Raw genomic sequence first — 21,547 nt, forward strand, 5'->3', positions numbered from 1 at the left:
TTTTTTCTAGCCGTTAATGTTTGTTTTTTAACTATTGATTATTATTAATTAATATTATTGATTTACAGAGTGCTTGTGTTGTTTATCAATGGTCTAAAAATCACATTTACTGTGATATAAAACAGTGAAAAGCAGCAAAACTACATATTTTTAAATGCTGGTTTATCAGTAAAGTTACAAATATTTTTGTTTCATCTGTTTGACAAAGAGTTGATGGGTTTGATACTGTTATAGCTCATTTAATAAACAAATATACATAATGTACAGTGACACTTCAAGTCAACAGATACCTGATTACCAAGATATTTATATTCATGTATGCGTATTACCCAGTGTAGTTGTGACTAAACTAAACTACCTCTTTTCCTCTTGTCCCCTTGTCTGACTTATGTCATATGTCATATGATCATAAAGTCAAATACTAGATTGTTCAGTTCCAGATGACTAAATGTTTTGTGTCTTTGTAGACACTCTGTGATGTGGAAGTTTTAATGTGTAAATGATAAACTGAGGCATAATATTGGTGAAATAGCACTTTATTTTCTTAAGAAATTTCAGGATGTTCATAATATTTTGTAAAAAGACTATTCATTAAATGTGAACATTTTCGGAATGTACTTTTTTTGCACTAAAACAAACGGAAACATAAGGAGTTGTGGTTAAAGGTTTTTATGCTGTGATTTTACACTGAAGTACCACATCTGGAGTTGCGGGTTTTCCGAGGAGCTCTGAACGCAGCACCACTCTCGGCGCTCACGAGGATGACGTCATACGCTGCTCGGACCAAGCCGTGACCTGCTGCTCCGGCTAAGCTAAAGGCTCCGCACCGACAGATGTTCCGCGTTGGGGGACGGCGAACAACGGCTTTCCGTGAAATGCGCCGCGTCCACCGGCACCGGCTCGGCCTGAGGAGACGCTAAGCACGGCGGCAGCAGCGGCTCAAGCTAGCGGCGGTCACTCTTTAGCGGCGCATGTTTGTGTTTTAAGTTTACCGCAGCTAGCTGGCTAGCTAAGCAGCGCACCAAAAGTGAAACCAGTACAGGAGCTGCATGAGCGACACACCGAGGAGTTGGACTTCTGCTAAACTGAAACAAGGTTCGTCTGCAGGTCGTTTTTACGTTTTCAGTGACAGTTATGTGTGCAGCTGTCAGTGGTACCGTTACTTGTGTGTATTTTGTTGACAGCAACAAAAGACTGGAGCGATATTTTTACTCTAAATTCACATTATATCAACGCAGAATCAGATTTCACCTCAAATTAAGGCCCAAACAGGAATTTTAGCCACATTGCCACCGAGAAGATCTGAACAATACATTATGACATGCTGTATTTTGATATTATAAAGTGTATATTCGTTGTATTGAAGTCACAAATGGCAAACGTTGTGACAAATACTGAACGACATATAAAAACATTAACACTACCGTTATTACTGACAGATAATGATCTCAATAGGAACTATATTTTTTGAATTAGTTTCCAGTGAGAATATATATAAATGATAATGTGACTTTTGCTGCTGTCTGTACAAAACATGCTTTACATCTGGAGAACATGATTACTACCATTATTGATTAGTTGTCAACTATTAAAGTAGTCACCAACTATTTTATAATCAATTTGTCTGTTTGGGTGATTTTTTTTTTTTTTTTTTAAAGAAAAAAAAAGTCTAAATCCTCTGATTCCAGCTTCCTAAGTATGAATATTTTCTATTTTCTTTGCTTCTCTGTGACAGTAAACTTTGTTCTGTTTTTCTCGTAGACTTTAGGAAACACTAATAAACATTTTTTTTCACCATTTTCTGACATTTTATGGACCAAACAACTAATCAGCTGATCACGGAGTACCACAATTCCTCTTTTTTTTTTTTTTTTTTTTAAAAAAAAATGTTTTTGGACACGTCTTACCTTTATTGAAAAAAATACAACTTCTAAGCTTGGTTTTTGCACTTGGTCATACTGCTATTTTAATACATTTTTAATTAATTGTATGCCCCTCATTGTGGGTCTGTAATATTCAGAGCACTAATACCTCCTCTGACAATATTTAGTCAACACTTTTGCTCTTTTTGGTTTAGGTAATGCTTTAGATCAGAGGTGTCAAACTCATCTTAGTTCAGGGGCCACATTCAGCCTAATTTGATCTCCAGTGGGCCGGACCAGTAAAATCATAGCATACTACCTTATAAATAATGACAACTACAAAATTTTTCTTTTGTTTTAGTGCAAAAAAGTACATTCTGAAAATGTTCAAATTTAAGGAATTATCTTTTTGCAAAACATTATAAACAACCTGAAATTTTTTAAGAAAAATAGGTTCAGTTTCAACAATATTATGCCTCAGTTTATCATTTACACATTACAACTTACAAATCACAGAGTGTTTACAAAAGAACAAAACATTTAGTCACAGCTATCTGGAACTGAAACAACAAGAACAAGATACAATATTACAAAAACGAGGCACAAAGCGACAAAAAAAATCACAAAACAACAAAAACAATGAATAAAGTGAAACATGAGATGACAAAAATAAGACAAAAACCACAAGCGAGACAAAAAGGAAACACAAGACAACAAAAACGAGAAACTAAACAACAAAAACACAAAACAAATGACAAAAATCAGACCAAAAAAAACTCAAAAATCAACAAAAACAAGACAACATAGGACAAAAACAAGGCACAAAGCAACAAAAGAATAGTGAGCAATCTAGTATTTGACTTTATGATCAAAGCAACTTATAATGATCTAGAAATTATTTTAAATTTGTAGTTTTACAAATTTACAATTTGCAGTTAATGTCTTCTCTGTAATTTTTACACATTACAAAGTCGTCCCACGGGCCGGACTGCACCCTCTGGAGGGCCGCTTTCGGGCCTCGGGCCGCATGTTTGACGCCCCTGCTTTAGATTAACAGAAATACTATGGGGAGTCATGTTTTTTTTTAGCCTTTATTAAAATATAGCATGTAATTAAAAATGATGTGTAGTAGGGCTGCATCTGAAAATTATTTGCTTTGCCAGTTAATCTGTTGATTATTTTCTTGATGAATTTATTCAGTGTTTTGTCTATAAAATGTCAGAAAATCTTTCTTTTTTAAAAAAAAGTTTTTCAGTTTTTCCCAAAGGTCAAGATGACAAGTGATTCACTGAAATTTTAAAAGTGGGTTTTAGAAAATTTTTACTTCCTTTCTTAAATATCTGCTCAATTATTTAATAGCTGTCGATTATTCGTTGTAGATCTAATTTGTGGTGCCGATAACAGAAGTTTCTGACCAGGTCATTAACACATGAAGGTGCTTTAATCATGTAAAAGTGTTGTTATTTGCTGATACGTAAATAAAACTGTATTGCATTATGCAGTCAGTGATGTGACTCATTAGGTATCGACGCTGTTATTAAACTCAAACGTGGTTGTTTCCTGTTTCTAGCAGCAGCTTGACCCGCTCCATCATGGCCTCCTGAGATCTTCAGGCTTCAGCGACTCGTCAGGTCGCTCGCAGCTGTTTTGAACCAGAGGCCACCGTTCAGCCCACGACCTGTCTGACCTCCTGAGCAGAGGGAGCGAGCAGATGGGGAGCTGTTGCTGTCGTGCTGAAAGTCCCTGTGGCAGTGCCGAGGAAAGAAGTGGTTTGCTGACAGATGACTCGAAGGGCACAGCGTGCACGGGCGAAACGGTGGTGGTCGGCACCTGTGGTCCTGAAGGCGACGATGACATGAGGTAAGATAACCAAAGGGGGGAAAAAAATCCAACTCTGAGTGTGTAAAGGGCGCTGGGCAGCACACAGTACTGTTGTTTTCACCCTCAGGTTGGATTAAGCAGCCAGCAGATCATGAAACATGTCAGAACTGGCTCATTTTAGAAGTATAAAATGTTTGTCAGCATCAAAATGTGTATTAAGAAAGTATTGAAGTTTGTGAAAGTGTTTGATTTTAGCACCAATTTCAACTCGAAATTATATATATATATATTATATATATATTATATATATATATATATATATATATATATATATATATATATATATATATATATATATATTTGTGTGTGTGTTTGTTTTATTTTTTTATTGCTCATTCTCTTCTATATTTGGGTTTATATATTAACATTATTATTATTATTATTATTATTATTATTATTATTATTACTGCTACTACTATTTATATTTTTTAGTTTTAGTTTTTTGCTATTTTTTTCTATATTTGGATGTATATATTTTGTTTGGTTTGTTTTGTTTCTTTTTTTGCTCATTTTTTTCTGTATTTGGATCTTACAGGGTTAACCATATTTCCCCTGATTTTCTTTAAATAATTCATCATCACATGCTGTATTTTGATATTATAAATTATTATATTGAGGTCATTAAGTTCAATAGTTAACCAAAGATTGTGACGAGTGCTGAGCGATATACAAAATCAATCATATTGCTGTTAGTTTTGACATGTATTATGTTATTTCAGTGGAAATGGTATCATTTTTTTCTTCTTTACTAGTAAATACATAAATGATGACTTTTGCTGCAGTCTAAACCAAAGATGCATGTTTCTATATGATTTCTAAATCAGGACACCTTTGTAATTAGTTGTCAGCTATGAAATTAGTTACTATTTTGATAATCGATGAATCAGCTTCATTAATATTTTAAAATAAAAAAAATCCAGCTTCTTAATGTGAAATATTTCAGTATTTCTTCCTCCTATATGACAGTAAACAGAATATCTTTACGTTAAACAAGACATTTTAGGATGTCTTCTCAGGTTTTGGGAAACACTGATTGATATTTTTCACCATTTTCTGACATATTATCGACCAAAAAACTAATCAAGATTCAACAAGACAATAATTGGCAGATGAGTCAGATGGAAAATCCATGCTAGCTGCAGCCGTAGCAGCACCACGGTGCTTTATGTCTAATGTTGAGATGCGACCAGCTGCTGGGGAATCAGTTAAAACCATGAGACAATTAGGTTTTCCCCTGTGGTTTGTGTGGGATGTGTTGTCCGATAAATGGAGCGCTGAAGTCACAAAATCGGGCCGAGGGAACTTCCAAAGGTCTTAAAGTGCTAAAATTAAAGGTGGCTTAAAGTGGTATAAGTTTCCTGAATCCTGTAGCATCTTTCTGCTGCACCTGTTTTTGTTTCTGGTCATGAAAATGACTCAAAAAATCACAGCTATGTTGTGGTCTGTGCTTTAGCTCATGCTCGGTGTGTTCTGTCGCTCAGAAAAACTCCTGACGAGGAAGTGATGCAACTGAAGCGGAGTCCTGAGAATGGAGAAACGGAGCTGAACAACACTCAGGAAAATGGACCCTTGCCGAAGGAAAGCGTCCAAACAGCGACGCCTTCTCCTCGCAAAGTGTCCGAACTCAAGGAAAACGGCACCAGAGCACAAGACAAAGAAATGAAGGAAACCGCTGCCGACGGCGAACGGGCTGAACTTCTGCAATGCACTTTAAACTCTCCACAGAAAGACCTCGCTGCTGCGGCGAGTTTGGAGGTTTGTGAAGCGTCAAATGCGGAAAAAGAAGAAGAAAATCCAGCCTCAGAGCAGGACAGAATCTCAGATGACGTCCCGCTAAGGGCAGAGACGGTCGGCACTGAAAACACAGAGACGAACACAACAGCAACAGAGCACATTACTACTCATGATGAAGAAGAAGATGAAGAAGCACGCACCAGTGTTACTGTTGACAGCGATGTAGCCAAACCTTCAGAGGAGTCGGTTGAAACTAATGAAAATGTGCCAAACAGTCAGCCGGCTGCAGCAGCAGGTCAGGAATCAACCGTCTCAAACACAGAGTCTCTGCGCTGGTGAGTTACATGAAGAAACACATCATCAGGTTTACTTATATATGCTGTTAATGGTTTGTTGTCATCTTTCAGTTGCATTTTACTACTTTTCTAAATTTTAAATCTGATAAGTGCTAGTAGAACGTCTGGCGATTGGGATAGATAAGATAATCCTTCCATTGTTACAGCCGCAACATCTTTCACAGCCGCACTAAACATATGTATAGTAATAATAATGATTATTATAACAATGATATGTACAATATGTACAAGAATTAAGAATGAAAATTAATAAATACAGTATTAATACACTATAAATGACAGCAGCATACAGTGACTTGTTGAATAAATGAATTAGCAAGTTAAATACGAGACGGAGAAATGAATGAATAAAAAATATATTTCTTCTTCAGCAAGGACAGAAAAAGTGTAATAATGTGACATCAAAAGTTAATATTTGCTCTGGTGATTTGCTTAATTAAAATAATCCAAATAAAACACTCAGAGGGGGAATAATTCATCTTGTATAAATGGTGGGAACCAGGTGACTTTAGTGAACATTTTTACTCTTTTAAGGTGTCACAAGTCAAAAACATCAGCAGCCACTCAACTAAGCAATCTAGAGGATGTGTTGGCACCACTCAGAGAGCTTCTAGGCAAAATGAAAGACACAAAAAAAGAGAATGACATTATTTTAAACCTGTTTTTGTTTTCCAAATGATCAGAAATAACAGAAAATGCAAAGATTCCAGTCATGTAAGCTAAAACTGAATCATTATCTGATCAGTCATGTTAAAAGTTGTGCATATTCACCTCCCAAAGGCCCATTCTGAGCAGGAAAAACCCTCAACCTCTTATGCCAGGGATGTCAAACTCATTTTAGTTCAGGGGCCACATTCAGCCCAATTTGATCTCCAGTGGGCCGGACCAGTAAAATCAGCGCATAGTAACCTATAAATAAAGACAGCGCCAAATTTCTCCTTTGTTTTTGTGCAAAAAAGTACATTCTGAAAATGTTCACATTTAAGGAATACTCTTTTACAAAACATTATAAACACCCTAAAATTTCTTAAGAAAAGTAAGTTCAATTTCAGCAACGTTATGCCTCAGTTTATCATTTACACATTACAACTTCCAGATCACAGTTTATCTACAAATGCGCAAATGGGTCACCGGTATCTGGAACTGAAAAATATAGTGTTTTACTTTTAAAAAGACAAGAAAAACAGGACACAATATTAGAAAAATGAGACACAAAATGACAAAAGAACAATGAGCAATATAGTATTGAACTTGTCATGGTCTAGAAATTATTTTAAATTTATAGTTAATGTAATTTTTATACTTAACAAAGTTGTCCAGGGGACCGAATTGGACCCTCTGACGGGCCAGTTTTGGCCCGCGGGCCACATGTTCGACACCCCTGTCTTATATGATTTGTGTGTTTTCCATGTAGTTTGTATACTGGAAATACATGTTCAGTGTTTTTACATTCTGATCAGACTTCTCTGTCAGATTGAACAACGTTTCCTGGTCTCCACCCCTATAATTATAATCTCATGATTTATATCTATCATTACGTTACGCCCTCAAGGTGTTGCTAAACCAGTGATCAGGATTGCCTAATACTCCTGCTTGATTTACTGGATTGTGAAGTATGTAGTAGTTTACTGACTTTCTTTATTGGTTGGCTGTTACAATACAAATATGGGTGTGATACTTTACTATTCAGCCGTACGTTTTTGCAGTCAGAATCAACTTTGATTGCCAAGTATGTTAACATATGCAAGTTGCAGAAATAAAATTAGTGTTTAAATACTATTTACAGCTGTAGATATGGGTAAAAGTGAACCAAAGTTTAGTCCAAAAATAGAGTTATTAACAATAAATAGAGACGGGGGTGGACGATGTTCTACACAGTACATGCAGTTTGCACAGTGCATGCAGGGTTGGGTTTCAGAATGAGAAGTTCCTGACAGATTTAAATGTTAATCAGAGTGATGGCTTCGGGGAAGAAACTGTTCCTGAATTTCCTGTCTCTGAGTTCTTCTCAGTTTGCATTAATAGACCGAGCACCGGCTAAACCGTCAAATACTAATTTATATCTTTGTCATAACTCTGGTTCCAGCGCTGCGGTGGAGGATTCAGACAATAGCAGCTCTCTGGTCTGCAGGGAGGCCACTACTGAGGACACAAACATCCCTGATGTGTCTTCTTCTGGACCGGAGCCGACGAGACTCGACCACAGCGGAGGAGAACGAGACTCTGCCAGCTCAGCCAAAGAGCCAGAGGCCACAGCTCCAGCAGACGCCAGCGAGAGGTTAGCAGGTTCACAGTTTCATACCAAAACAAGACACTTGTTTACATAAACCGTGTACTTTTGTCCTTTGACAGCATCACTGTGACCACTAGGGGGCGACGTTGCCTCTCATTGTTGTAACACAAAGATTGTCAGAGCTTCCTAGTTTCTGTTCCTGCATTCGTATTTCAAATTGTGATTTAAGTGTCAAATTTGCTGTAATAAATTTATAATATGAGCGAACTTAGAGTTGTATATAAAACAGTCAAAGATGCGTTCTCTCTGCAGCTTAAAGTCTGATCAGGATCCAAAGCCAGATCCTGAGTGTGCAACTACGAGCTCAAAGGAGGTCACTTCCTCAGAGAAAATCAAACAGGATGCCGGGGAGGAAGTAATGCTGAAAGTGCAGGACGGAGATGTTCCCAAAGTGAAGGAGGATGATGGGATAAAGGAGGAAGAGGAGGAGGAGGAGAGCACTCTGACCGAGGCTGAGACTCAGGCTGGAAGAGATGCTGAGGTTCAGGAGGAGACTGGAAAAGAAGAAGAGCAGCAGGCCGAGAAAGAAGCAACAGAAATAAAGGCTGACGTTGTACCTGCTACTGAGAAGGAAGAAAGCCTCGGGAACAGGTCTGCAAAGATCATTTTTGGTTTCCTTTTTATCCTGAATTGGATTTTAGCATCAGGTGCCGTGTGGTATCTACATTATCTGCTGGCAGATTTAGCTAACTAACAGGAAATTGGGACACAACACTTGAAGGGAGCGTTTCGAAGTGTGTAGCATTGTGACATTAAATCCCCAGAGACACTGTTAGCACTACTGAGAGCACAGAGAAAGTGGAGCTAAAATACCAATCATGCTTGCCTTTGTCATGCTGTAGAACTTTAGCAACAAAACAAGGAATCATTTAGAGTTTATTGTTTGAAAATTGGTGTTATTGTGTGCATTTTTGGGTCAAAAAGCTTATAAGAAGACCAAAACGAACAGTGTTATTCCATCTCTCTTTACTTTGTGACCTCCTTGACAAATTTCTGAAAGTAGAGGAGCCTTATGGTTGCTGGCAAATGTCACTGAAACAGGCAAATTTGTTGGATTAAGGCACGTGACTCAAGCTAATACGAAAATGCTGATGTGTGATGAAAGTTTATGACACTGAGGAATCATACACACTAATAAATTTAATATTGTTTCCGTTCTTTTAATGAGATTTGTTGACATCGAGATACATCTAAATTATTGCCACTCCGTTTCCTCACAGTGAAGAAGACCTTTACAGAGGAGCTGAGGAGCTGTCGGCATCACAGAGTAACAAAACAGAAGCTAAACGTCAGTACACACTTTACATCTACGTGATTAAACTGCTTCAGATGTTTCAGACAACTGCTGCTTCCGTTTGTCATGTGACTCGTGGACAGTGGTCGTTTTGTTTAGTCCATCGTCTCACCTTTCTGTCCTCTCGCTGGCTCAGTTTTGAAGGTGGAGGACAGATGCAGTTTGGCCGCGGCGGTGGATATTCTGTCCTACAGCGAGAGAGAGTGGAAAGGAAACACTGCCAAAAGTGCTCTCATTAAAAAGGTCGGTGCCTGCAGCTCCTGGGAAGAAGTGTTTCAGGTTAAAGCAGTTTTGTATTTTTAACATTAATGTCAAGGATGCTTCCTGTGGTGTCCCTGTGTGCGTCTGCAGGGTTATAAAGAGATGTCCCAGAGGTTCAGCAGCGTGAGGAGAGTGAGGGGCGACAACTACTGTGCCCTCAGGGCCACGCTGTTCCAGGTGTTGTCCCACAGCACCCAGCTGCCTGCCTGGCTGCAGGACGAGGACATCACTCAGGTAAATGAGACACTAGCTGGCTGTCTGCTAAGCCCCAGGTACCTCGGTGCTGATTATTTTCATAACGTATGCAAATATACACTACCGTTCAAAAGTCTGGCAGGCAGTTTCATGTTTTCCATGGAAACTCACACTTTTATTTATGTACTAACATAATTGCACAAGGGTTTTCTGATCATCAATGAGCCTTTCAACACCATTAGCTAACACAATGTAGCATTAGAACACAGGAGTGATGGTTGCTGGAAATGTTCCTCTGTACCCCTATGGAGATATTCCATTAAAAATCAGCTGTTTCCAGCTAGAATAGTCATTTACCACACTAACAATGACTAGATCAGGGGTGTCAAACAAGTGACCCGCAGGCCAATACTGGCCCTCCAGAGGGTCCAATGCAGGCCTCAGAGTTTACAAATTACAGAGAAGACATTAACTACAAAATATAAATTTGTAAAACTATAAATTTGAAATAATTTCTAGACCGTGACATGTTGTTTTGATCATAAAATAAAATGTTAGATTGCTCATTGTTCTTTTGTCATTTTGTGTCTCATTATCATATTTTGTCTTGTTTTTGTTGTTTTCTTGTCTGACTTTTGTCGTTTTGTTTCAGTTTTTTGTCGTTTTGTGTTTCCTTTTCGTCTCACTTGTGTTTTTTGTCTTATTTTTGTCATTTTGCGTTTTGCTTTATTCATTGTTTTGTGTATTTTTTGCATCGTTTGTCTACTTTTTTGTTGTTTTGTTTCACGTTTTGTCATTTTTTGTTTCGTTTTTGTCGCGTGTCCATTTTTTCATTGCTTTGTAGCTTTTTTGTCTTATTTTTGTCTCTTTTTTTGTTTTGTTTCATGTCTTTTGTCTCATTTTTTGTCGTTTTGCGTCTTGTTCCTGTCATATTGCGTCTCATTTTTGTAATGTTTTGTCTTGTTTTTGTTGTTTTTTGTCTGCCTTTTGTCATTTTGATCATAAAGTAAAATACTATATCATTCAGTTCCAGATACCTGTGACTAAATGTTTTGTGCCTTTATAAACACTGTGATCTCTAAGTTGTAATGTGTAAATGATAAACTAAGGCATAATGTTACTGAAATTGAACTTATTTTTCTGAAGAAATTTCAAAAGATAATTCCTTAAGTGTGAACATTTTCAGAATGTATTTTTTTGCACTAAAACAAAGGAAAAATTAGGAGTTTTGCTTATTTATAGGTTATTATGCTGTGATTTTACTGGTCCGGCCCACTTGAGCTCAAACTGGACTGAATGTGGGCCCTGAACTAAGATGAGTTTGACACCCCTGATCTAGACTGTATTTCTGATTAATTTAATGTTATCTTCATTGAAAAAAGCTGCATTTCTTTAATAGGTGCTAGAATAGATAGATAGATGCTAGATAGTGTGCTAGAAGAGGATTTAATGCGTCGCTGTATGTGCCATGTCAAATTTTGTACGCCAGAAATACCAAAAATACCGTACGCCTGTGCAGTATGTCAACCAGCGTGTTTTTCCAGCCTTTCTGACCCACAATCCTCTGCACAGTTGCATCACGTTACAGCATTTCGCGTGAGAATAAACAAGATAACAGCTCAGTTTGCATTACAGAGAGTTAAAGTTAAAGGTGCCTTATTATGACAAAGCAACACCTGCCAATTCTACACATACTACATGAAACACTATATACTTTAAGTTAAAAGGAGATGTATGTAACTTGGAACACAGCCTACATTTTCTGTCTGAAAAATGAGTCATTGCAGGAGAATTACATACATTTATGTCTTCTTTCTGACAGTGAGAGTAATTACGCAGACATTGTCGACTGACGTCAGCTTTAGTCACCTTCTTTTTTAGACTTTAATCTGTCCTCTAAATGCAGAGTTTCTGTTTTTAACTTTCCACCATGGGTTTCCTATTTTTTTGTATTCTACTCCATCTCTGTTGTTGTTCCCCTCTTCAGCTCTGGCTGGTTGATGTAAAACACATTTAGGAATGTCAATACTGTTGAGTGTGTTCGTTTTTTGAGATAGAAGACAAACTACTTCTCTCCAATTAAGCTGTTTATTTTCTAATATCAGTGTCTCAAAGAATCTTGTACAAGGACCTTTGGAACAGCCTCCCAGCAAAGGATAAAATCTGATATGAACAGAACATTTTATACAGTATGGTGAAATGAGATTGGTTATAGAACACAAACATATAATCCAAATATTTAAACGTGATTGGCTAAAGGTGGGGATAAACCGTGGTTTAGACTTAGCTCTCCCATTAGTTGGTGCACAAATATCTCTTGGCACACGATCCATCCAATCCCCAGGAGCCGCACCATGTAAGAAGAACCTCCTGCAAACCTTTTCCCGCTTTCTAGCAGTTAGTATTATTCCATTGTTAGCTGAGATGTGATGCAGCCATTAGTGGTATCTCATAGGGAGGATTATTATGGTTTCTCCCTCATACAACCTTGAGCTAGCAGTTTCAATAAAATTGTTACTTTATAAGAAAGCAGGAATGTGCTGAGTACCAAGGCCAAAGCTCTATCTTTGTTAGTGTGTGCATGTGTAGCAGAAGCTGTAACTTTTCCAGCCTCTCCTGTCTGTGTCCATCATGTATTTAACCCTTCAGAGCCTGGGGCTAAATGCTCTCTCTCTCTCTCTCTCTCTATAAAGGTCAGCACAACTCATACATTAATCACACAACAAATGGTTATTAATATCAATATTGTAACACTCATATGGTATCTATTTCAGTGTTCAGTTTGTAGTACCTTAAAAAGTAAATCCTAACAACACAGACATTTGAAACTCCGCTTTGCTGCCAAATACACAGATATCCACTTGGTGTTAATAGGCTTAATCGCCTTACGTGAACTTGTTTGGAAAGGGCTTGAAGGTAACTGCTATGCATTTGGATGTAAAAGTCCTGCACCCTAGCTTTAAATAAATAATACAAACTGCACCGTTAGTCTATAATGAGCTACATCAGTGCACATCAACTAGCATACGCTCACTGACAAATTAGCCTCATGTGACATTTACTGCGCGTGACGACTGTTATTTGAAATTAGATCATAATAATTGCATTTGGTTGATGTGCTCCGATAAGGACTCCATTATTTCAGGAGCAGATGTTGGCGTCCTGAGAGTCTGAACATGACTTGTTCACATCCTGCTTTACTGGACGTTGGTTCGAACCGGCGCTCACATGACGACGGCGTGATTCTGCATCCTGTTAACACGAGCTCCTGGCACCGCATTTTATTGTTTCTACTGTAAATTTTTTGCGGTTTGTAGCCAAGGTAGATGCCGCTGGAATCGTGGCCAAGGTGATATTGAAAAGTTAGTTTATAAAAGTTAATAGTTACCCCCTTAAATCTTTCACCGTGTTGCATTAACGTGTGTGACAGCAGCAGCATAAATCATCGTCTCTTAATTTGAGTCCAGCCGGTCTTGTTTGGCGTCCAGTAGCATCGACTCAGGATCTCATAGTCTGATAAATTGCGTCTAGACTTTGTGTGTGGGGATGTAATATTTGAGCCCCTTTCATTCAGTTGGCCTCTCTGATGACAACATAGAAAAGTGATGCTGACACGCTGCAGTGTGTTTTGAATTCCAGTGTTTGGGTTTGGACTCGTAGCAGGGAATTATTTCCAGAAATCTGTGCTAAATGTAACCATATGACCATTTATATATACGTTCTCTGACCAAAGGCTCCTGCTTTAAATCACCAGCAGAATGTTGACTATTGTAATCTTGGAGTCAAACTATATTAAGGCTGTGGATGTTAAAGAAAAGCTTGTTTTAATGTAGCTTCATGCCATTTTTAACTCTATACCAGCAGAGAGTGACTTGATTTAGTCACTCCTTCAAGTTCTTTTTGTAAACATTGGTTCTTTAATTACAGAAAGAGGTAGACAGAAGCAGGACTCTCATTTCTAGCTGCTGGTAGTTAATTTCACTGGGTTAAAAGACATTTTTTAACTTTGTCATTCCTGTAATGTGTAAACCCACAATGTTAGTAACTCTAGCAGCTCTCCTGAACACATCTGATCTCACGTCGCCTTATTTCTCTGTGTTTACAGCTGCCGGAGCGACTGGAGGCCCAGGAAGGCCTGATAAGTCAGTGGACATTTCCTGGAGAGTGCCTGCAGGGAGACGGGACAGCAGCCACCCAGCAGCTAACGGGCTACATGGAGCTTCTCCAAAACAAGGTAGAGCTGCTCCGACACTTCCATACAGTGAGAAAGTATTTTAAAGACACAGCACCAGTAAACCGCAGCACTATTTTTATACCACGCGTGGACAGTGAGGGTATTGATATTCATCCACACAGCTTTTGGATGTGATTGCTACCATATGTTAAAGGGAGGTCGTTCTCTAAAGGCTGCATGGCTTTTTTTCTTCTTTTTTTTTTTTCTGTGCTTCATTAACAGCCTGGTAATATTCTGGAGGATTTGGAAGGAAAGATGGACCCTTTGAACTGTTACAAGCCTCTTTATTTTAACGGTATGAGGCCCGGAGCTGAATTTATAGTGAGCCACTAGTAGGTTAAAGAATTGTGCTGTTTATTGCGCTATCTTTTTTTTTTTTTTTTTTTTAAAAGTCAGACCTCTGTTGTTTTATGGGACAGAGCTGTGTGCTGGTTGCCTGCCTGACATTATGAATTCCATATAGTAGACTCTGTTGTCTTCCACTGGTCTCTGCTGTACTTTTCATGTATGTGTAAACAGGAAACACTTTCTAGGATACAAAAGCTCTTCAGTGAGTCAAAAGGGTGACGTTTGAGGCTGCAGCATGTGTCATCACCAAAAAATGTCCAATAAAAGCTCCCTTTTTTAACAGATAGCCCCAGGAATGGAAGTTAAGAATCAAATCGGTGACTGCAAATCCATTTTTCACATTCTTGTTTGTGCTTTCACCATGTGAAGAAGCGAAAAGATGAGTCAGATAAAGTGATGATGCATTAAAGCATGATGGCTCTGTGTGAGGTGGCAAAACTTCCAGAAAACAACAGAGTCTGTTGTTGGATGTTGCATCAGAGACAAACACCGCTTAAATTAAAGTGTCAGTTAGCAAACAGATAAATGAGTTCACTGCAAGAAGTTTATCAGATTACTGCAGTACTCGGATAAAACTGAACTTTTTACTTCAACGTATTTAAACAAAATTAAACATTATTGGCATTTCGTCTTCTGCCACCATCAAGCCTGTATGACTAGCTTTGCCCCAGACAGTCAGACCGATTGACTCAATCCCAGTCTGCTTACTTATGGACTTTAAAGTGGGTTCCTGCTAAGAGCATCAGGGATCAGATCTGTCCCATCTGTCAAAGTGCATGAGGGCTCTGATCCTGAGTTTCTACTCCATCACCTGCCCTTTCTGTAAGTCTGCATGCTCCCTGGAGGAATTTGCATATCGTTAATAAGCAAAATTGTGTAAATGTACACAAACCAAGCGTGGAATGGTGCTGGGAAGAAATCCACCAGGAAGTTTTCTCTAAGTGACAGCATCTGGTTGCTCACTGTTGTGGTTATTTATTACATATTTGTGCATTTGTAGAGTTGAACATGTACGGGATGTGCTGGAATAGCGTCGTGTGGAACAGCCTGAGCCACTTTGTTTCTCATTTACAGAACAAGTGTTGTGGATGAAAACTGGATTTTGTTTCAGTGCATAAACAGAGCAGACAGGTAGCACATTGAATTTGACAAAAAAAAAAAAAAAGTATGCGATTAAGATCACTGCTTCTGCCTTTAATCAGTTAATAAACTGGCCTGTAAAACAGTGGAAAAATCACAGAAGCCTAATGTTTTGTCTGACCAACATCATAGAACCCAAAGATATCTAATGACCATCACATAGGACGAAGAAAATGAGATGATAGAATGAAGTAATGTTGGCATCTTTGCTTCAAACAAGACTTACAAGACAGCAATGTTTAGAACAAAGTTTAATTAAAATGGTCCCATGACCTCTCCTCATTACAATGGCTGCAACTACTAAATGTCTTTAATTATTAATCAGCTCCTGTCAGATTTTTACGTAGCGTGAGCTCATTTTTTACCACAGCAACCACAGATAGAAGTAGAGAACTTAAAAATGTCTTCTTTTCACTATAACAAAGTTATAATGCCATAAAGTTATAAAGCGATAAATAGTACTAAAGTTAAAAAAAAATGGAATTTCTTTTATACTTTTTTTTTTTTTTTAAGAAAAGCTGAAAAAACCCGCAGCCACCAATAAGTGCCCACATTTGTTTGCAATACCTGAGAAAAATGGTGGCTCTACATCCTAGAGACATTTTACATTTTTCATTTCCTTCCATACTTATGTCTCCTATTGACTCTGTGTAAACACTGCCTGCAGTTCAGCCGAAAAATCCCACAGTTTTTGTCCCATGACAGTTATTCACAGCTGAGTCACTCGGGGCTTCCCGGTTATGCCACAGAATGCAGATTTTTTCATTTCTTACACAGTATGTTTAGAGCAAACGGTTTATTTGGGTGGATTTTTTTTAATGAGACATGTAGAATAAAATGATTTTGATGAAAATCTCCCTACTGAATGACATGTCACAGATGAGTAGTTCAGGGAAGCTTGGAAAGTAAAAAATCCAACAATTCTTTACAGTTTCTGGCTCTGAGAAATGTGATTTTGGACATTAGGTCAAAGCAATGTGGCTTTCAAACCTGTTTGTGGGTTTTGTGGTTGAGTTATTGATTAGAAAATGTCCAAAAATTCAGAAACATTCACTACATAACTGGAAAATGATGTCCTACAAACGATCATTACAACAAAGAACGGCAGCAGATTCTTACATTTGTAAATCTTGTGGCATTAGTAACAACGGTCTTGGATTTATCCCTGTGCTGTGTCTGCAGTGGCAGGCAGCGGTGGACTGCGCCTCGGCTGCAGAGCGGCAGCAGCTGTGTGAACGAGTGTTTCAGGGCGGAGAAGAGGAGCTCGGGCTGCTGGAGGCGCTGAAGCTGCTGATGCTGGGCAGAGCGGTGGAGCTGCATGGCTGCATGCAGGCCGGCGGAGACGTCCCTCTGTTCTGCTGGCTGCTGTTCGCTCGGGACTCGTCCGACTGTCCACGCTCCTTCCTCTCCAACCACCTCAGCCACGTGGGCCTCAGCGCCGGGCTGGAGCAGGTGACGGAAAACCGCATTTTTACTCCTCGCTTCACGATAAACGACACTTTTTGATTCCGCCTTTAAAGTGTTGCTGAATAAACTGTTGTCAGCAATTAACAAAAACAGCAATTGATGTCATTAAAGGGTTGTGTAACACTTTTACAACCTGAGACCTGAGCTGTAAAACATGCCGCCGCTTGTGTTGTTTTCTCCGCTACGCTTCTGCATCATCAGCCCCCGGGGCGAGGAGGGTTGAAGAACAACAAGCTGCTGAGGGATTTAATTGTTATTTTCACCGTTTTGATTAAAGCTTCTCCACGGTCGGTTTCCGTAAAGAGACTTCACCCATAAGTATCATGTGCTCGAGCAGCTGATGTTTGAGAAGTCTGCTGGAGTTCCTTCTGTAACCGTGCAATTATGCCGCCGTCTTTGTGTCTTTCTGTGCAGGTGGAGATGTTCCTGCTGGGCTACGCCTTGCAGTGCACCATTCAAGTTTACAGACTGTACAAGGCGGACACAGAGGAGTTCGTCACCTACTACCCAGACGACCATAAGGAAGACTGGCCGTCCGTGTGCCTCGTCACAGAGGATGATCGCCACTACAACGTGCCGGTTGTAGAAGCTGCAGAACTACACAAGGAGCTCACCTCCAGCTGATCGCAGCTGCAGAGAAACCTCCTGCCATACAAACACCCCTCAGGTCCATCAAGATGAAAAGATTTACGCCAGTTAGAGGAATGGTTTTGGGAAATACACACTATCAGCCAAATGTTTGGGCATGCCTTCTCATTTAATGGTTTTTCTTTACATTGTAGCTTCTCTATGAAGACTTCAGAACTATGAATGAACACATATGGAATTATGTAGTAAACAAAAAAGTGTGACATAAGTCAAAACATGTCTTTGTATTTTAGATTCTTCAAAATAGCCACCCTTTGCCTGGATGACACCTTTGCAAACTTTTGGCATTCTCTGGATGAGTTTCACGAGGTCTTGTCAAGGTTCATTTGTGGAATTTAGCTAAGAAACCACTACTAAGGAAAAACAACAAGCAGAAGAGATTTGTTTGGACCAAGAAACACAAGGAATGGACATTAGACCAGTGGAAATCTGTGCTTTGGTCTGATGAGTCCAAATTTGAGATCTTTGGTTAAAACCCATCGTCTCTTTGTGCACCGGGAAGCATGGAGGAGGAGGTATGATGGTGTGGGGGTGCTTTGCATCGTGTAGCAATATGCCATCTCATCCGGTTTAAATTTAGTTGTACCATTTATTTTTCAACAGGACAATGACCCTAAACACACCTCCAGGCTGTGTAAGGGCTGTTTGACCAAGAAGGAGAGTGATGGAGTACTGCATCAGATGACCTGGCCTCCACAGTCACCTGACCTAAACCCAATCCAGATGGTTTAGGATGAGATGCATCGCAGAGTGAAGGCAAAAGGGCCAACAAGTGCTCAGCATCTCTGGGAACTCCTTCAAGACTGTTGGAGAACCATTTCAGGTGACTACCTCATGAAGCTTATGGAGAAAATGCCAAGAGTGTGGAAAGTAGTAATCAAAGCAAATGGTGGCTATTTTGAAGAATCTAATAATTCCATATGTGTTTATTCATAGTTTTGATGCCTTCAGTGAGAATCTACAATGTAAATAGTCATGAAAAAGAAGAAAAGACATTAAATGAGAAGGTGTGCCCAAACTTCTAACTGGTAGTGTACTTGTTGGCTTGTTTTGTGGAAGTTAGTGTCTTTACATTTACAGTTTAGTTACAGTCTGCAGCCTGGCAGCGTGGCTTAGCACAAAGACTGGAAGTTAAGGGGAACGACAAGTCCGTTTTTGTCCTGAAGTAGAAGAATCCAAACTGCATCGTCTACATCGTTAACACGTTGCATCTTGTTCTTTAAAAAAACAAAAACCGAAATATAAAATGATACATTGTGGTTTTAGGCAGGGCGTAATCGTGGAAAAACAGAGTCTGACAGAAATATCTCTAACTTCTACTAACTTCCCTTATGTTTAATTTCATTATAATCGCTTATCCATTAACCTGGACTTTAGTCAATAAGTAAAAATGTTGTCTTTGGTCAGAAACACTATTTAGTTTAGTCGTGTGTGTGTGTTAAGACACATCAGTAACAAATGAAATGCATCATTTCATATTCATTTAAAGTAAATACAGGCACTTTTCCAAAGCCTTTATAAGTGAATGTCGTGTTGCAGAAACATGAGCTAGTTTACTAAAAGTGGACTTGGCAGACCTGGTGGAGAAACACACATGTTGGCCAGAATGACACCAAATCCGCTCTTGCATTTGTGACACAGTCAGATGTCAGATTGTACAGATCATTTGTGAGGACCGTCAGATGGAAAATGGGTTTGCAGACAGATTGTTTTGAAGGTAGAGTCAGTGATTCTAATACAACATGCATTTATTCAGATTCCTTTATGATCTGCTAGCTGTCTATTGTGTGTGTTCTAAAAGAAATCAGGTGTTGTTACACATCTCTGGCTGATTTTGTTCCCTCTCAGTAGAGCCAGGCTAGCAGTTCCCCCCATTTCCAGTCTTTATGCTAAGCTAAGCTAACAACCTCCTGACTGCAACTTCAGACGTCTAACTCAGCAAACAAGCTTATGTCCCAAAATGTCGATCTGTTCCTTTAAAAAATATGCTGATTTGAGACCCTGTACAAGATGTGGTTGACACATCCTTGTACACACTGTACTGTATAGAGTTTTCTATGTGGGTATGTGTACATATCTGGTATTCTGGGATCATATTGGATCCACGTTAGCTTGCAGGGTGTCATTTTGAGTTACAGATGGTTTAAAAAAAAAAAAAAAAAAAAAAAAAGCCCAAATTTTCTTTTTCTCTGTACAATTCTCAGTATAAAGCGGAGCTGCCAACAGCACCAAAAAAAGATTAGATGGTGTTTACACTGGAGTTTGGGCACTTTGTGTATTAATTTATTGTTTTTGATTACATCAGAAATGCATTTAAAATGAATAAGTGTGACAGTCCTAAGTGAAGCGGCTGAATTAGTCAATGAAGGGTTTGATGATTTATCAGCTTACGCCGGATGACGATCGGAAGACTTGGAAGATTAATCGCAGCTTCTAGTGTCAGAGGCGTGATGTGTGATGGTCCGTGTGTGTGTTTGCAACTGTGTGTGTGCGTGTGTGTGTGTTAAACTCAATGTGTAACATGTTGCCTTTAACCAAGCTGTACTGAAAGGAAGAAACGTGCCAATGTTGCTGCAGATAACTGGCAACAGTCCAAACCACCAGCTGCTGGATTGAGAAGAAAAGGCTGGCTTGGTCCTCCATGTTGCCTTAGAAAAAAATGCACAATAAGAATGAATGTTGGTGATTCGTGATAAGAGGCCATTTCCTTGCCCTAATTCCAGAGCAGGTGGCGGTGAAGTTAACAGTAAAATGCTGATTATGCCATTTTGCAGGAAATGTTCCTGAACTGTCAAAGTTTTGGATGGCATTTAAATAAAATGACATTTTTGGGAAAGTGTTTTTTTTTTTTGTATGATTAAGGTTTGTAGACATTAACCCTCGTGCCGTCCTGCGGGTCAATATTGACCTGTTTTAAGTTTAAAAATGTGGGGGAAAAATTATTTTCACAGTGAAACTTCCAATGTCCACATTTTCAACATTTTTGGGAAATCTTTGAACATTTTTTGGTGGGGAAAAAAAATGTTAAAAATGTTCTTAGAGAAAATATAAGTTTTACTGATATATATGTAATCACTTTAGATATTTTAAGGATTTTTTTGGAAGATTTTTACAAATTTTTTGAAAATATTTACAAGAATATTCTTGCAAAATTTGGGGCATTTTTTTTTTTTTTTTAAATAAAACTTTCAAGGGAAACATAAGGAATTATTTGAATTTTCTTCCTGAAGGTTTTGCAAATTTTCAGAAATTGGGAAATTTTTTGCTGAATATTTGGATTTTTTTTCAGACTAGGAAACAATATTTTTTGGTGCCTGTAAACGAGGGCAACAGGTGGGTTAACATTGCTTTATTAAGTTCATACTTAAATTTTCTTATTTTTTATGATTTTGTTGCTGACTGATGACGAGTTTCAGAAGTCTGCGGCTGAGTTGGAGTTCCAGACTCCAGCTGCGAAAATTTCATGCATCATGTTTGGCGTTGGTGTTAGTGGTATTCCTTCCCTCCTCCCAAATCCCAAGAGTCCATTTTTGTTTGTTGTTTTGAGTTTTATGACATTTTGTTTGTAAGGGATCTAACAAGGAGCCAAACCTCATTGCGGTTTGACAAAACATAAAAAAATGTAGGCAGACATACTTCAGATTTTTTTTGTCTGTGAGCGACTTTTTTTGGCAAACTAAAGGACTGTGTGTTCAGACATATTCTTATTACATAAAAAAGTGAAATATTTCAGTTTTTGCTGTAATAACAGGGCAGTGTTGGCAATTTTGTACTTCACCACCTTCAGTGAATGTGCATTAAAAGCACAGTTTGTGGCAGAGTGAAGCAGGTTGA

The 21,547-nt window shown here is 38.7% G+C and overlaps 1 protein-coding gene across 3 annotated transcripts; it reads left to right on the forward strand.

Annotated features, from left to right (window-relative positions):
- The first annotated feature begins 774 nt into the window (after nucleotides 1-774).
- Nucleotides 775-20,549, forward strand: LOC111570037 (caldesmon). 3 transcript variants are annotated; one of them, XR_002746249.3, is made up of 12 exons: nucleotides 775-1,095; nucleotides 3,433-3,722; nucleotides 5,225-5,812; nucleotides 7,920-8,111; nucleotides 8,379-8,717; nucleotides 9,347-9,414; nucleotides 9,557-9,663; nucleotides 9,772-9,915; nucleotides 13,982-14,110; nucleotides 16,781-17,050; nucleotides 17,480-18,228; nucleotides 18,317-20,549. XR_002746249.3 is itself a non-coding variant. In XM_023272559.3 (11 exons), the coding sequence occupies exons 2-11, from the start codon at nucleotides 3,574-3,576 to the stop codon at nucleotides 17,687-17,689; spliced, it is 2,196 nt and encodes a 731-aa protein (XP_023128327.3). In that variant the 5' UTR covers nucleotides 775-1,095; nucleotides 3,433-3,573; the 3' UTR covers nucleotides 17,690-20,549. The 3 variants fall into 3 exon arrangements, 1 of the variants encoding a protein (XP_023128327.3); XR_008600420.1 differs by having other exon boundaries at nucleotides 3,436-3,722; XM_023272559.3 differs by having other exon boundaries at nucleotides 17,480-20,549.
- Nucleotides 20,550-21,547: the final 998 nt, after the last annotated feature.

Source organism: Amphiprion ocellaris, chromosome 22 (genome assembly GCF_022539595.1).
Source record: "Amphiprion ocellaris isolate individual 3 ecotype Okinawa chromosome 22, ASM2253959v1, whole genome shotgun sequence".
In the NCBI taxonomy this organism is placed as follows: Eukaryota; Metazoa; Chordata; class Actinopteri; family Pomacentridae; genus Amphiprion; species Amphiprion ocellaris.

Excerpts from the sequence above, each read along its gene's own strand:
- LOC111570037 (XM_023272559.3), top strand. The coding sequence starts at position 3,574 with ATGGGGAGCTGTTGCTGTCGTGCTGAAAGTCCCTGTGGCAGTGCCGAG. Across the intron at positions 9,664-9,771 it reads AAAGTGCTCTCATTAAAAAG|GGTTATAAAGAGATGTCCCA; the intron begins GTCGGTGCCTGC and ends GTGCGTCTGCAG. Across the intron at positions 14,111-16,780 it reads TGGAGCTTCTCCAAAACAAG|TGGCAGGCAGCGGTGGACTG; the intron begins GTAGAGCTGCTC and ends CTGTGTCTGCAG.